The 17972-nt window shown below is 45.6% G+C and overlaps 1 protein-coding gene across 2 annotated transcripts in view; it reads right to left on the bottom strand.

Moving 5' to 3' along the window:
• The window catches only part of DMXL1 (Dmx like 1), a 2236090-nt gene that overhangs the window by 1783341 nt on the left and 434777 nt on the right, over nucleotides 1-17972 (bottom strand). For both annotated transcript variants that reach the window (XM_086961064.1, XM_086961065.1), the window contains exon 7: nucleotides 13958-14136. In XM_086961064.1, the coding sequence (XP_086817190.1) occupies nucleotides 13958-14136 (179 nt within the window). The remainder of the gene's footprint in view (nucleotides 1-13957; nucleotides 14137-17972) is intronic.

Genomic DNA, 17972 nt, shown 5'->3' with positions numbered 1-17972 from the left:
ACTCTGTTGGACCAGTCTGGTATAGTCCAGAAATATCATGATTCCTTGGGAGTCAAAGGAGATGGAATTCTTCAGCCTGGCCTGCCTAAGGATGGTGTCTCTGTCATGAAAGTTCAGGATCCTGGCGATGATGGGCGGCACCGGGGGGAGGTTTCTTCAGTAGGACTGATGGGCTTGGCTCTTTAATGAAGCATGGGGATAGGGATCCAGCTGGAATCCAATCTGCCAGCAATGTGGCGAGAAACTTTCCCACAGCTTCACCTCACATCCCTCAGGAAAGCCCACAAACCAAAGGTTGTTCCTGCTAGTCCGTCAATCTGCTTCTTCTACCCGCGTTGCCAGGAATCTGGTAAGAGTATTTAGAGTGCTCACTTTCATTTGGAGAGTAACCACAGTGTCTCGACACTGGACACCCTTGTCTTGGTCTCTGTAATCCTCTTCACCGCCTTTTGCAAGTCTTGACACAGAAGCATCACGTCTGAGCCAATAGCACCTATCTTGGCATTGAGCAGGTCTCTCGATTGGGTAATGGCTGCCAACAATGCTGTGTTGTCTGGCAGGGCACTAGTCGATCCGCCAGGGTCCATCATCTGGGAGCCCATTTCAGCATAGCGGTCCATCCTGCTCTGCACCAGGTGTTTTATCGTGTGTCGTTGTGGGGGAACTCCCAGGTCCTGCATGGCTGCCATTGAGCTACTTTGTGTGAGGGAAACAAGGCCCATGCAGCATTCACAGCCCAAAGGTACTGCTCGTATTCAGAGCGTGCATGTGGATTGCCCCTCTGGTGTCTTCATATATGCTGGTGGGAGGCAGAGGCAGAAAGAGGAAACAAAACGACATGCCTCACCCCCAACCAGGTGTGACAAAGGCAGGGGGGTGACTCACTGCCCGCAAGCAGCACCGAGACCTAGCCTGACCACCTCTGCAAGCGGATGCACCCCCAAAGCCCCCTTAATGGGTGCTTCACCTGATGACTTATTTCAGCAGTGTCCTACAGGAATGTGCTCCTCCCAGCTCTCTGCTATGGCCTATCTTCAGGATAATAATGGGTTATGGGGCACTGTCACTCAGCATGGGCTGAAGCTGTAGCCTGTTCAGGCCGTTTCTCTCTCCAGAGCACCCAGGCCCCAATGTGATTGTGGCTAAGGTCCCCATGATGTCTACATTAGGTCCAAATTGGGGCCTGCACCAGGCGAACCACGGCCTGATCTCCGCTACCCACAGCCCAATCTGGCAGCCGGAGCCCTTCCAGCTTCAGGCTGCAAACGCCAGAGGCCACATAGACATCACGGGCGGGTCTGAGTCAGAGGGCAACTCTATCCCAGCCCAGGTGCATTTATCTCGGCAGCTCGATATAGCCGCCAGGTACTGTAGACTTCAGCAGGGGTGTAGCTGACTTCGCTGCCCAGCCTGGCCTGATGCAAATAGGAGATGCCGCATCCTCAGCAGGCCATGAGCTCTCCATGGGCATCTGATCCCCTCTTGAGTCACACACTAGCGGTTCAGAACGATGTGCCGGTCTCCGGCCTCCTGCAGGTGGAGCTACACACCCCGGAGCCCCACCATCAGCAGTGCACCAGCCAGCGGGGAGGGAGGGCCTGGCCCACCATGCCACTCCATCAGTGCAGATCAGACTGTGGATTGCCTCCCACACTAAACTCAGAGGGCCGCGGCCCTAGAGAACGCAGCCTGGAGTCTTCCTCAGCTCAGCCCCCTCCAGGCAGACCGATCCTCAGGAGATTCAAGTCCAAACAGCGAGTGGGGTGCGGTGTGTCAGGCCTCAGGCACTTAAGATCGCCACTCAGCGGCCACACTGATACGCTCTTCTGAGCTCCTCAGGACCTCTTTCCCCCACAATGGGGGCCCCAAATGATATCAGGACAGTTGCGGGCAGTATGGGTTATGATGGTTGCAATTCAGCAGGATTGTTGGCAAATGTGTGATCAGGCTGCTGGAGCTTGCCTAAAGCGCGTCCACCATGTTGGACCGCCAGGCTACACCCCCTATTACAGGATCTATATCTATATCTTAATTCAACTAATTATGCTGATATGTTCTATTATCATCATTATGGACATCTTTTTCTATACAGAGCCCCTGAACAGCGTCCCCATTTTGATTATAAAGAATGGAAACCTAGTCCAACCCCCCCACAAGGGAGTTCCAAAAAGCCAAGTTTCTGTATTTTATGGAATATAACACTTCAATCCATATTTATTTATATTTATTTTGTAGGTTTTATATAACGTGAACATGACCCTTGCGGGTATCAGAGTGCTTTGCAAGGAAGATAATTGGACAAAAGAACATTAAGTCATAATTATGGCCTTCAAAACAATCAGTTGTTTTGAGAGTTACATACTTTGTTTATGCGAATTTAGTAATGAGAAGAGATTTTACTTCTTTTTTGAAAGAGGCAGTAGAGGGGTTCAGCCTGGTTTCTGCGGTGCAATGCAGTCCATATCCTAGGAGCGATTCATAGGTCATATTATTTCAAATTCATTCCAACCCCACCAAAAAAAGGATACAAAGCTGTATAGCTCATCTATACAGCTTTGTTTTTCCGCGTAACCTTAGATCCCAGGGTCAGAATTTAGCAGTTGTCCTGCGTTTTAGACTGAGTAGAGCTGGTGGCCGCTCTTTTCGAGTTCTGGCAGCAAGCTGGTGGAACTCTCTCCCCATGCATATCCGGGTCATCGATGAGCTTCTCCAGTTCAGACGGGCCATCAAGACCTTTTTATTTGTTTAGCTCTTTTGCTGTGGTCTATTCCTCCGAGTTTCTTTAGTGTTGTGTTGTGCTTGCCTTGTCAAAGCGCCAGGACGCCCCTTTGCTGGGGCAGATGTGCGTGGTATAAGTAAAAATAACATAACATAACAATCTGTTAACCGTCAAAGGTTAAGATTACTGAAGGGACAACATCAAGTTTAAAATAGATTTGGGGTACAAAGTCCTGGCAGGTTCAGGGCAGGGAAACTTCATTTTGAGCCTGTTTGATTCTCACACAAATGATTTTCTTGACTGAAAATATCCAATAGACTACTTGACTGGGATTGGCAAAAAAATGAGAAATAAACAGTCTGACAATCACCTCTATTGCCCGCTTCAATATATGGCACAATCTGACAAACAACACTGAAGACTAATTAAATAGCATGATGCAGAATGGCACATTTAATTCTTCATTTGCCAGTCCTGGTGGGTCGGTGTTAGGCCAGTGGATACAAGTGATCATCATGCTCGTTTTCTTAATTCCACACCTGGATTTAAATCAAGCTGACTTGATCCCAGATACTCACAGTCAACAAATTCTGGTATTATTACCATCTATTCGGTGGGAAAGTTTTGTCACCAACGGTTGGAACATTCCACACTGTCTGCAGTAAAACAACATCTTTATCTCCTGTCCGAAGACATGAATTTATCACATTTTCTTTTGGGTCCCAAATACGCATGATCTAAAAGAATTATATGTGCTACCTATAATTAAATTTGGAAATTGTCCCAGATACAAGCTGCTGCACGTTTAAGACAAACTGACCAAGATTATTTGGATAAACCCCTTGCTGTTGTTGACAATACTAACAATATGTGGTCATCTCATATTTACAACTTAAACATTGTATCATCTGTATATATTATGTAGTTTAGCTGGACTCTTCCAAAACTAAAAAATGGGCACATCTTACAAAATTACTTAAATTGCAGTGCTTTGTTTCTGCCTTTTAATTTAACACAAACAACAATGGATGGCCATGAAAGACGCAACCTACATAATGCTGCATTTGGAAAAATTAGAACTACCATTTACCATACCTGAAACACCTTCGACAGTGTGGCTAATGCACAGTGTTATTTCACTGCCTATCTCGACATTTCAATTCTCCGCTTTCATGAAACATTCCCCTGTAAGTAGATATGAACCCCTTGGAAGCAGCTTCATTCAAGAATTATGGGTACATCCCTTAAAGTATTGTTATGAACATATTAATAAGGATGTTTTTATTACTGGAGAAGAATGCATCTCTACTGTCGGACATTCACTTGTTAATAAACAGGTTAAAATTCAAGGCGCATGTAATACTTCAGCACCTAATTTAGCTTGTTCTTTAAAAGGAATTCCGGTTCCCGCCATTCTCCCCTTCATTACGGTGTTCTCCAATGGGAGTTATCTAATGCTCAGTGATCAAGACTGTTGCGGAATTGCGAGCTGGAGTCTGCTATATTTTGTCTGTTTCCCAGTTAGTCACTTATTGCAACAACCAGTGCTTAATTTCTGCCGGTGCTTCCCGGTGCTTAGCACCAGCACTTTTTTCTCAGGGCCGGGTCTAGACCTGAATGCCACTGCTTGCCAAATTATATCTACAATGACTGCACCCCTAAACAATCTTTCTCTACTGATGAGGGAAGTCATCCCGAAACCCGAGACATGTCTTGGGCGATATCCTAAAACCCGGGACATGTATCGGGTCTAGAGATTCATCAGTCCTACAAGTACCGACTTGCACCCACCTGGGTGATCCACTGAAGAACTGCAAGTACCAGAGTCCCGAGGGGCGATCCGGAGGAGGGGCTAGCGGTGTGCGCTCCATTTATGACAAAACACAATACGTCTTCCTTGAGCTTTGGGCCGACGGGCTCTTGGAAGACGCACCTGCGTGCCGGTTCTGGCATCGAGGCCTTTGACTGTTATATGGCGGCCTTCTCTTCCACCCCTAAACAATCTTTCTCTACTGATGAGGGAAGTCATCCCGAAACCCGAGACATGTCTCGGGCGATATCCTAAAACCCGGGACATGTATCGGGTCTAGAGATTCATCAGTCCTACAAGTACCGACTTGCACCCACCTGGGTGATCCACTGAAGAACTACAAGTACCAGAGTCCCGAGGGGCGATCCGGAGGTGGGGCTAGCGGTGTGCGCTCCATTTATGACGAAACACAATACGGCTCCCTTGAGCTTTGGGCTGAAGGGCTCTTGAAAGACACACCTGCGTGCCGGTTCTGGCATCGAGGCCTTTGACTGTTGTGTGGCGGCCTTCTCTTCCACCCCTAAACAATCTTTCTCTACTGATGAGGGGAGTCATCCCGAAACATGTCTTGGGTGATGTCCTAAAACCCAGGACATGTATCAGGTCTAGAGAATCATCAGTCCTACAAGTACAGACTTGCACCCACCTGGGTGATCCACTGAAGAACTGCAAGTACCAGAGTCCCGAGGGGCGATCCGGAGGAGGGGCTAGCGGTGTGCGCTCAATTTATGATGAAACACAATACGGCTCCCTTGAGCTTTGGGCCAACGGGCTCTTGGAAGACACACCTGCGTGCCGGTTCTGGCATCGAGGCCTTTGACTGTTGTGTGGCGGACTTCTCTTCCACCCCTAAACAATCTTTCTCTACTGATGAGGGAAGTCATCCCGAAACCCGAGAAATGTCTCGGGCGATATCCTAAAACCCGGGACATGTATCGGGTCTAGAGATTCATCAGTCCTACAAGTACCGACTTGCACCCACCTGGGTGATCCACTGAAGAACTGCAAGTACCAGAGTCCGGAGGGGCGATCCGGAGGAGGGGCTAGCGGTGTGCACTCCATTTATGACGAAACACAATACGGCTCCCTTGAGCTTTGGGCCGACGGGCTCTTGGAAGATGCACCTGCGTGCCGGTTCTGGCATTGAGGCCTTTGACTGTTGTGTGGCGGCCTTCTCTTCCACCCCTAAACAATCTTTCTCTACTGATGAGGGAAGTCATCCCAAAACCCGAGACATGTCTCGGGCGATATCCTAAAACCCGGGACATGTATCGGGTCTGGAGATTCATCAGTCCTACAAGTACCGACTTGCACCCACCTGGGTGATCCACTGAAGAACTGCAAGTACCAGAGTCCCGAGGGGCGATCGGAGGAGGGGCTAGCGGTGTGCGCTCCATTTACGACGGAACGACTGCACCACGTGTCCCAAAAAACAAAATGTATTGACTTACATTCTGTCACTCTTCCCGGTGAAGAGTGCTTGCTTAGGTTAGCTGATAAATTATTGCCTGCCCTTCAGTCAGTGTTGGTAGTGCGCGGGCCGCTGATTGAGCCGGATTTGGTCCTGACTGTGCATCTGCACTACAACAGCAATCGTAATCTTTAGTCACGACGCAGGCCCTGGCAGTTCAGCACGACGGTACAAGTACTTGAAGCTGTGTGTCATGCAGCAGGACTCTAATCAACAGACTGCAACCGCCACGCAGTAATTAATCGACTCCGAGGTGCTGGATGATGGTGATGGGCCAACTGGCTGGCTAAATTGAGTTGGATTAATGTTAAATCACATGAAACTTTATTTTTCTTGGTGCTGTGGGTGTCCAGCCCACCGCAGGCAGAGAGTGTGAGGGGCCGGCTGGCCCGGCTTACTGTGGTCCACGCTGCGCCTCATTGACTGTACACTTTAGCTAGAGTGACTGATACCAGGCAGGAAGATTTTCACTTTAGCTGAATCCTGTCGGAAAACAATGTGTGGAGAGTTCCCTAACCATCAAAACTGCTGCCAGCCAGAGCGAGACACTCCTTAGGAGAGGAGACCTGCCCGTGACCCTCCTTCTCGAAGGCCCAAGAAATGTGGCATCTCAAGACGTGCAAACAAAGCTGCTAGCTGAAGCACTGGGATTTGACACCCCAACCCGAGCACTTGTGAAATGGCTGGAGGAAGGTTAGTCACCCGCTGTGCTGTGTGTTAACTTGATATCAGCAACATGTACTTAACAGTAATAACACAAGTGCAATGGCATGAGTGTATAAGACGTGCTTAATGATCATTTCTTTACCTTTACATTTTTTTGCACATTTAATACTGTATCCATGGCAAATTGCTTTCTATCCAAAACAGCTTGAAAGGGAATGCCTGCTTTTACCGAATTTTATCCTTCAGGGGCTATGGGTCCATATCAAACATTACATTTGTTTTTTGCAATGGAGCATAGGAAACATTTTGAAAACTTGCACGTGCAGCCATGTATAATTTCTGCCTGTGTTTCTTGTTGGAGGGAATCCTGTAAGAGATGTTGCAGATTGTGTTGCATTCTTTCAGTGGTTCAATAGAACACCTCCTACCCTAAATGGATGTTATCTCATGAGCAACTGACTCTTTCTTCCTGCTTGGCTTACATGTTTTGATTATGTTTAATGTATGTGTTGTAACTGACCGTAGAGCACTGCATATTCACAGGATGAACACTTGTTCGTTGTTCATGGACATCACGTGCCTTGCTGCCATACCCATGATAGGTTATAAGCAGCTGCTGCGGTCACTGAGAGTTTCTGCTGTTCTTGGCCTCCCATTCCACTCAATGAAGTGTCCATATTTGGATAATGAGCATCCTACTCACATGTTTTAATGCACAGGCCCTACCCTCAGCTGCCTCCACAGTTTTATCCTTCAGACAAGCTTCACCTTGCGCACTCTGCAGCCCTTTGCAATCGTTTAGCACAATTGCTATTACATTTCTGACTGCTACATGTGATATTTGGTGTCCTGACCAGTTATCTTGTTGGTATCAGCATCTTTTCCTTCTATTTCAGGGGTTTTGAGCAGTTCCCAGGTATTTTAGTGCTTCCCGTTGACAAAAGGCTGTAATTTCTAATATTTAGCTCTTTACATGCACTTCATTTTGCACATGAGAAAGTGTCACTCATATTTGTTGAATGTCACTCATAATTACACTGAAATTATGAAAATGTCACACATAGCAATCTTAAACCTTGGCAGCTATGAAAAGGAATGAGACTGACAAAAGTAGGCATGAAATGGGAGCATGCCACAGTGCCTACATAGCATTACTGGAACTGTGGCTTTACCTCACTTTATTTCAGGATGTCATTTGCTGGTTGCTACTCGGTGGCTTCAAATCCTGTCTTCATCTTCTACTTTCAAGTAATAGTTTAAACACAATTATGTTGTCATCTTAAAATATAAACATCATGCCTTGTTATTGTTTTTATATATGTTGGAACGCGTCCTGAGTCAAGCGAAATCGGCACAAGTTAATTAGACTTGTAAACCTACTAACAATCTCTGCGGTGCATCATTCTCGTGTCAGATCATGCCTTGCAATATTATGTTTAATCATTTATGTATTTTGTGGTTTTGTTAGGCGTGATGAACCTGCAGCAAGTCCAGCCAGGGCTTTTCGGCGCTGGGGTGGGCTTGTCCAGCAGCAAACTGATAGAAGGGGAAAGTAATTACACAGGAAAAACAAGATGCCAAAATGTTTAAATCATTCTTAAAAAAATGAGGTAAACGTGTTTCGGGATAAGAGCACACCAGCCCTATAATGGCCCAGCTGGAGGCTGCTGCAGAAATGGTTGTTTGGGGAAGAACCACAGCTGGTTAAACCGGGTTATCTCAAGTCAAAGGTAATCCGTGCTGTGAAGGGGGCTGGACCACTGCGATCAGCAGCTGACGGGGTAGTCTGGGAGCGAGGTATTTATTATTTATCGGTTTGGGAGTTTTACAGCGTGCTGCATGTCTCCTTTCTGGGTACTTCAGGGCTCTAAGAATATTGAAGATAATGGCGTCTCTCTCAGAGTCAGTTGAGTTATAGCTGGACCTAGTCCGCCCCTCCTGGACTTGCGCATCCATTGCAGGGGCCTGTGTTGAAACTCATGTTCTCTCTGTGTCCTCTCAGAATTTCATCTTTTTGAGGAGATGGGGGCCAAAGAGGCTGAGCTGCCTAGATTGGAACTGGGGAACCAGGTTTGAGCCCGGTGTTGACTCATTTTGTGATTCTGGACAAATCACTTAACCTTCCCTGCCTAAAAAAATAGACCTCGTGGAATTAATCTGGTACTTGCGTAAATTGCTCTAATGCCCCTGTACAAGTTCACTTCTCACTATGACATCTGAAAAAAGATCAAAAGAAATCATTATCAATTAGTTGGGTATCAATAAACATCCAATGCCTGCCAGTAGCGCCAAGAGGCTTTCTCAAGGGCAAACGTGTGCGCTACAACTGCACATTTTATGGTATGTTAGAATCTGATTGTTGAGGTACAATCTTCTCCAATGTTGTACTGTGGTGACCCCTTTTCTGCATGAAACCCAGGTGTAGGTGCATCTGAAGCTCTATTCGAACTGTGTTCTAACTCAATGTAGGTGCCTTGAAGACTGAGCTGCTGAGTCAACGTGCTGCTGGTTCGAGGGTCACCAGTGCAAACTCAGAAAAAAACTGTTTTGTTTGTACACCCGCGAGAACAAGGGATTACACACATAATACACAAATTGGGCAGTGAGCCGGGTGGGGGCATTAAAGATATTGTTTCACACCCTCAAGAATTGCATGGGGGTATTACATGGGGGTATTACATCTGGCTTTTAGCAGTGCCAGTCGAGGATGTGAGTGGAGCACATAGAGGAAGTGGGTGGAGCTTGGGGGAGTGGGTGTAGCCTCTGACCAACATTTGAGCACCTGGACTTCATATTTTACAAATTAAGCACTGGCAACAACATCTGGTTTTCTCCTCTACACACGACTGTAGATAGATCATTATGGCCCTCATTCCAACTTTGAAGGGAGGTTTCAACAAGCTGAGCAGACTCCAAGCATTATTGTTCCAAAAAGAAGTAGCTCCTACATCTGTTCACGAGAACTTTGAATTGCAGGTGGCTAGAACATCTAGCGAGATACAGTCATGGTTAAATACAAATCTTCACCAGCACTTCGGCGAATTAGTGCCTCAAATCTTTAATGCCGCTAGTATGGCTGATCTTGGCCACTTTTTTTCAAGCCATTTTTGGAGTAATACCAGCTTTTATCCACCCCATTTTCTATAGTGTATTTAGAGGATTCCCATTGCTGTTATTCCTCATGTTCGACTTTCTCACCTGCTCCTGTTTTTCCGCAATGGATGCTCCTTTTGGAGGCACCCTGGGACTGGCACCGGTCCAACATTACCATGAGCCTATGCTTCAGATCTTTGGAATGTTTCTACTACAGTAGCTGGATCTTGAATGGTCCCTAACATTTCGACCTGTCTGGTTTAATGGTGCTTCTTTGAATGGGCATTGGACATTTGCCTGGCTTTGCAGTCACCTGCCACCTTGGACATTGGACTGCTAGGAAGTCCTTTAGGGACACATGTTCAGGACTGTCCTTTAGGTTTGCAAATTATTCACAATGCAATGTTTGAGTCACTCTCCTATGATGAAACGTGCATCGACACATGGATCATAGGATACTGGCTTTGCTAACCTGGATGCAGGTTTACCAGTAACTGTCTCAGCATCGTTTGTGACCAGAAATCATGTCTTTTTTTTGGCGCTTGTCACTTGGGAAGTTCACCAATCATCACATGCTCAATCAGACTCGTTTATGGAGTCTTTAGCCTTTGAGAAGCCAAGTGACGCAATGGATTATTTTTCCAAATTGACATTTTCTTCTATTCATTTTCAGTAACGCCCACCTCTAAACTATGCTTTGAGTAGGTTTATCGTCTGATTACATTTAGTATTCTCTGTAGTGCTACTATCCTGACCAAAGCAAGGGTGTCAAGTGTTTCCTGCATGGCCCATTGTAGTTTTCTCTCTGTTAGCCTAATTGTGCATGCTGTAGGCCATGTTTTTCTTTTGCCCACATTACTTTAGAAACACACTTGCTTTTGTGTGTCACATTGTACTTTCACACTGACCCTGCATATGTTTTTGTGTTCTGTTCTTTTACTGGGATTTAGTCTGAACACCACAGAGAAGGTCAAAAAACAATGCCTCTTGTCATTCTCTCTGACCAGGCGCTAGTGCCTAGACATAACACGAGAGTGCAGCTGCTGTTTATGAGCACACATGTCTTGTCATATAACTGAGCACATGAGTTTAAGCACACACACAGAAAGAGGATTCAGAAACAAGATTGCTACGTCAGCTTAGATGTAGACCATCCACTGTGTATGCTAAGGTATGGGGCCTGCCACTAATCCCAGAGATCCTAATCATTTAGCTTCAGAAGGAGGTGAGGGGGGGGGTTGTTTTCTAATTGAGGCACGAATACTGCATTTTAGGACATGATAGTTTGAAATAAATATTCTAAACTTTTTGTGTCTCAGTTTGATTTTCCTGTGAACAAGTACGTGTGAGAGAGCAAAAGGGTGCGTCATGTTACTGCAATCCCGAAGACGATTGAGTTCTGGGGTGCCAATTCACTGATTTCTCTGGTAAGCTTAGGAGAGTAAGTTAGGCACTACAGCTAGTCGGACGCAGGCTCATAGATACTGAGGTGGTATGAAGACTCGGTCCCTACATGCCGATGGTCTATGATGCCAAGCATAATTATGTTCCTGAGCAGAATACCTGCAAGAACCCAAACATCCATGTTGCACGTTATTGTCCCACAGGGACCCCACTGTCTGTATCTGCATGAGTCTTGGACGTGTCCCTTATGTAGAAACAACTTACCATCCCTATCTAGCTTACCACCCCCACTAACTCCCCCAACTCTTCCTCACCTCCCGCGCATTCACCCCAACTCGCCAACATAGAAACTGTGTTGCAGATCAAACAAGAGGGTTCTTTAGCCCTCCCTCCTTTAGTCTAAACCTCCCCCTACAACTTTAACTATTTCCCCAGCAGGTCATGTAACACTCAGTCTGAGACCTGTGGGGGTAGAGAAACAAATTAATAAAACTGGCCCCCTGTCACATATAGCGGGGGTCCCTATGGCGGGTGTAGTGTGCCGATAGTCAGCCTCTAGTTTTCTAAGGGCTCGACCAGTCCATCAGGGGTCTTGGTTGCCGTGTGTTGAGTCCATGGCATGGTCTGGGGGAGACCCTAAGCGAGTCTCCCTTCTACAGATTAGCGATCTCCTCCAATAATGGGTAGTTGTCTTCAGAGTCCGCTGAGCATTCATGATCCGATTGATTTGTGACTTATCCTGTTTGTTCTTATTGGGCGTTGCCGGGCTAGCTCCCCCACTCTATTGGTGGAGAGTCCAAACCTTGGGGTTTGCCGCCTCTGTGGAAGGTGGGTTCTCACTTGTTTATTCAGAGCACCCCACTGCAGCCTCTCCCTGACCTCTGGGTTTTGGGCCTGGCTCCCTCCTGTGTTGACCTCAATTAAGTCTCCTGGGTGACTCTGTGCCAGTCCGGATGTTCCTCCAGCCAGGCCCATGCCTATTCAGGTGTCTGAAAGAAGATCGTCTTGCCCTCAAAGTGGATCTTGAGTTTGGCTGGAAACAGCAGCATGTGCAGTATGTTCAACACTCACAGTTTCTGCTTGGCCGAGTCGAAGGTCCACCTCGGTTTGTATACTTCCCTGGAATAGTCTGGGAAAACTATGATTTTGGACTCTGCATGTCTGACCTCACTTAGTTTTCGCACCGCTCTCAGTATCGCATCCAGGTCCTGGTAGTTTAAAAAGCAGGAAGTGACAGCTCGCGGTGGCGCACTCACCAGGGATTTTTCACTTAGGGCTCTGTGGGCCCGCTCAATGACAGAGCACAAGAAGAACTTCATGAGTGGGAGTCTCTCAGCCACTATTCCAGAAAAAAAACATGTTAGAGCATTCTACACCCTCCGGGAAACCTACAAAGCACAGGTTATTCTTCCTCGCGCGATTTTCAGCACCATTTACTCTTTAGGCCACATCCTTAAGGGTAGTTCCAAGTTATGTGACTAATCTGGTGAGGTCTCATGAGGAGTCTTCTATTTCTGATATTCTACTTTCTATGCGTAAAACCCTCTCTGAAAGTTTACGGAGGTCTTGGTGGAGCAGGGAGACCTTTGACTAGACTCCTCCTATTCTCCCTTTTACGGTGTCTCCTAAAATGTTTATCTGCATGCCCGCCATCCCTTCATCAGGCTCAGTTTGGGGGTTCAGCACCTCAGTGTACTGGTCCATTTTGTCTTCCTTTGGCTATTTGGGGGTCTTTATCTTTATCCATATTGACCGAGTGCTTGGTTTCTACAAGGCAGTTGCATCCGGGCGGGTACCAGTTGAGGAGCGGTAATTTAAACTGTCTCATGGGGTAGAAGGAATGAGAGTATGGTTCACATGGTTGGCCCGGTCGGAGTACCCCCCCAGTCTTACGCGGGGACACCAGTACATGAGTCCCAGTCACGCAGAAAGAGCCCACATTGCTGAGTTACCACTCCTGCTTCAAAGTTTTCAGGCATGGCCAATACAAGGAAAGTGGGTGGTGACTGGGCTGCCACCCCCTTTAATTAAAAAAAGGCCTGAGAGATGGGGTTCCCAGGACCTAAAGAGACTTAGGACAGGGATTTGTGAGGCCACCGCCCATTTTTGGTAAGTGTGGGCCCTGGCAGTGGGCTTTCTATGGCCGATAATTGCTTGGGGAGGTGGGCCCTGTGTCCCCCTCCACTTTAAAAAAGGGCCCTGGGTGATGGGTTCCCAGGGACTAATATGGCTCGGGAGGGTGGCCAAATGACCCCCCTCTCCCTTGATAAAAAAAAGGCCCTGGAGTCCCCGGGGCCTAATAAGGCTTGGGTAGGGGTGCGCTGCAGACCCCTTCCCTTGAAAATATAGAGGGTCCTGGAGATGAGGTCCCCAGGGCCTATTAAGGCTCAGGGAGGGGTCCACATGGCCCTCTCCCCTTTAATAAACATAAGGCCCTGTAGCCAACCCCCTGCGAATTGTGGATCTTTATTCACTGCAATTTGTGCAATAAAAGTGCATAATCATGTAATATACTAAATTAAATACCACAACAGGCAATGTTGCTCTTGATACTTGATTTAGGCCACAAGCAACTCTCTTTCAAAAATCCATCTTCTTCATTTTATAGCTTGATTCTACAAAACGGATAATTTGTTAGACATTCCAGCTACATACCGCACAACACAGTTTTTGTTTTGTAAAATTTTTAACATAGTTTTTTAGATTGTGTTTGTAGTAACTGCTACTACTCAAAATATGTTCACTTTGAAGAAATTGCATGTGTAAATAAAGTAAATATTGCAACACAACTAACCTTGGCATATATTTGCTTGTCTTCCGCCATGAAAATCCATTCACAGCTCGGGGATGTGCTAAGTATACAAATGAAAAGTCAACTTCACCCTGCACTTGATTTTCAGGGCTTGTCACAGGTGTTGTTACTGCAGATTGCCAACTATCAGTATTATACCAAACCTTTACAAGACAGTCATCCTGTTGAAAAAGGAGACAGAACTAGGCATCAATAAATGGCAAATAAAAGGAAGGTTAAAATTACTCTTATTATGATTTTCATCTCTTTACATGTTTTTTGATGATATAACAACATAATAAGAGAAGACTACTCATTTAAGCCATAACTTATTAGAAAATAATAACAACAACAACAACAAAAGTAATGAAAATTGTCATTTAATCTATTAACTTTGAAGAACCCTTCAAGGACCATGCACATCAATGAGTTTTTCTGAGATATATGGGTGAAGGGGCAGGACTCTACACCTTCCCTTCATGGGGCTCACTGGAGCCAATGCATACTAGCTAGACTGTGGGTGAGCTCCTGATGCACCACTAAAACAAAGACTGCAAGGTTAGAACTGTGACTGAATGATCTGTGAATGCAAAATGACCATTACCCAGCCTGGTAGGAAGCTTATTAATAAACTCTACCAAGGAAAAAGTAGCCACATATGTGCAGATGTATTTTTATGAATTCGTCCTGCAGAATCTGCAGAGGCAATGCTTTTTACAGTACCTATAATTGCAGTTTCGTTTAATTTGTGTTCTTCATTCAGATAAAGTGTATCCATAAAAGTATAAATACATACATACATACAACGATAAAACATTCAACAACAGAACAATAAAAGTTAAAAACTACAATAAAAATGTACATCATAATGCAGAGCTGTTAAAATACAGAATACACATCATACAGTACTCATCAAAATGCGGGCTCGGATGGCAATTCTCAGAAAGACCCCAACATAGGTGATTAACTTATCGCCCAATTTAAGAAGAATGCTAAAAGCTTCTCTGTAGTCTATAATGTAATGCCTCTTCACAGTGGAGCTGTGCTCATGATGAGCTGGTCTTGTCATAATGGCGCCCACGCGTAATTGATTGCCCGCCTGTGCGGGCGAATTAATCAGTGGGCGGGGTCTTGACGAGACCAGCTCGTCATGAGCACAGCTCCACTGTGACTCATGACGAGCTGGTCTCGTCACGAGCACCGCGGCGCCGCGCTCGCCCCCCCGTACCGTGAGGGAATTACCTCTGCAGGGATAGGGTTAACAACGAGAAGGAGAAAGATGTATACATCATGTCGTATCCACAGAAAAATAAAAAAAGTGTAGTAAAGATTGACCAGAACTCCTGTCAACAGACAGGGAGAAGAATCGAGGATGGCCTGAAAACCCAGGGGGAGGGAAGCAAAAATACTTGACAGTGCCAGCTGAGGCGAAGCAAAAGCCTGCGCTCCCAGCGGCCCATGAGTTTATATAAATACCCAGATATTACGTTATCATTTTTAATATTCAAATACAGGACCCCATTCGGTTTCCAAGCCTCGTAAGCCAGTCTGTCCTCACAATAACACTTTTATAGAGCTGCCAGAATCTCCTTTTTTCTTACAGTCGAGGCTCATGAGTTTATCAAAAACATGCTCATAGCCAACCCAGCGCAAGCTTGTCTTCACCCCTCTTAGCCATTCTATATCCATGCCTTTTCCTCAACTAATGCAAAAATAACAGTTGATGGACAGAATGCAGAACAAAGTCATACATTCACCCCAGTGCAGAGATCTGGACCTAAATCCATAGTTTGTTTGCCCACCATGCCATTCCAGTTTGAACACAGCCATATGCAAATCAGTCTTGTCCCTGTGCCTCATGGGAACAGTCCAGGCCGAACTGCCAAGCCAGGTCCTCCCTGGACTGGAAACAAGCATCCTAGGACCAGTTTTGGGGTTTCACCCCTCTTCAGCCAGGATAGCTTGATTCCAGTGGCATGTAGAGCACGGGAACCACGTCTGGGCATACCTGTACCACTCGGGTGACAAATGCAAAAACAACAGTTGATGGACAGAATGCAGAACAATGTCATACATTCAACCGAGTACAGAGATCTGGGCCTAAATCCATAGTTTTTTTTCTCACCATGCCATTCAAGTTTGAACCCAGCCATATACAAATCAGTCTTGACCCTGTGCCTCATGGGACCAGTCCAGCCTGAACTGCCAAGCCAGATCCTCCATGGACTGAAAACAAGCAACCTAGGACTGGTTTCGGTGTTTCACCCTTCATCAGCCAGGATAGCTTGATTCCAGTGGCATGGAGAGCACAGGACCCACGTCTGGGCATACCCGTAACACTCGGGGTGACAACAGCAAAAACAACAGTTGATGGACAGAATGCAGAATAATGTCATACATTCACCCCAGTACAGAGATCTGGGCCTAAATTTAATGTTTTTCTGCTCACCATGCCATTCTAGTTTGAAGCCAGCCATATGCAAATCAGTCCTGAGCCTCATGGGAACAGTCCAGCCCGACTGGAAACAAGCATCCTAGGACCGGCTTTGGGGTTTCACCCCTCTTCAGCCAGGATAGCTTGAGTCCAGTGGCATGTAGAGCACGGGACCCACGTCTGGGCATACCTGTACCACTCGGGGTGACAAATGCAAAAACAACAGTTGATGGACAGAATGCAGAACAATGTCATACATTCAACCGAGTACAGAGATCTGGGCCTAAATCCATAGTTTTTTTGCTCACCATGCCATTCAAATTTGAACCCAGCCATATGCAAATCAGTCCTGACCCTGTGCCTCATGGGAACAGTCCAGCCCAAACTAAAACAAAGACTGCAAGGTTAGAACTGGGGCTGAGTGCTTGCAATGTTCAACACATCGTCCATCATCATCCTCTTCAGTTTTGCTTTGTTCGCCCTAGGTTGAAAGGGTACGCCCAGAATTGAGTGCCTTGCTCACTTCGAATTCCTTTTTGATTGGTATGTATAAAACGCCAGTTATAAAACCACAACAATTAGTGGAGTCAAGAATGAATGTCTTAAAATTTGTCTCAATTAATTTTAGATATACACCTGGGGTGAATCTATTGCGAAAAATTGCTCTTCCAGTATTGTAGAAACTCTATGGAAATAGTGAGGTATGATGACAGCAATATGCTTTAAGAAATTTATTTGTACATGATTCAAAAATGGTACAGCTAATACTTCTTTCAAACTATAGAAATTTAATAAATGATTAAGCGAATATTGATGTAGATATAAGGTTTTTAGATATACGAGTAGAACCTAGATTGATTATGCTCTTGTGGAAATAGATGCATGGTCACTTTTAAATATTGTAAAATATGGATAATTTAGGAACAACTGTGTTTTTAGATATAATCAAATGTTTTTTAGAATGACCTTAGCGGTTGCCGTCAGCTAGACATGTATGTAATAATACAACTATTCTCTACTGTTTAGAAAACTGTCCTGAAGAAGGTGAACATCATTTGAAATCACCGAAACGCAGCGTCGAATTTGTTTTCTGAAATAAAATGTGTAACAATATAAAATGTTTTTATTGGTAAATTGTTTTTAAACTGTATGTGGAATAAATTGAAGAAATTGGTTTTATATATCAGTTTTTGGGTCTAAGTGTATTATTCAAGTGTTGGCTGACGCAACTAAGTTTTAGGTCAATTTTTGTTGTGCCTAGTAACAGATTCTCCTTGTTTGTATAGATGATACCTATTATTTGTGCTTATAACTCTGGGACACTCTTGATTTTGCCTTTGAACTTACCCAGTCCCTATTGTAAGTAGTAGGGTAGCTCCCTCCTTTTGTAAGCCTTGCTCACTTTGCCACTGGATTCAAGCTAGCCTGGCTAGCTGGGAAAACTAGCCAGGCTGGGAAAACGGTCCCAGGATGCTTGTTTCCGGTCCAGGGAAGACATGTCCTGGCAGTTCGCGCTGGACTTTTCCCATGAGGCACAGGTTGAGACTGATTTGCATATGGCCATGTCGGAACTGGGGTGGCGGA

This window comes from Lissotriton vulgaris, chromosome 3_1 (assembly GCF_964263255.1).
Source record: "Lissotriton vulgaris chromosome 3_1, aLisVul1.2, whole genome shotgun sequence".
NCBI classification, from domain to species: Eukaryota; Metazoa; Chordata; class Amphibia; order Caudata; family Salamandridae; genus Lissotriton; species Lissotriton vulgaris.
The sequence above is the reverse complement of the archived record's forward strand: the minus strand, read 5'-3'. Positions and strand labels throughout refer to the sequence as shown.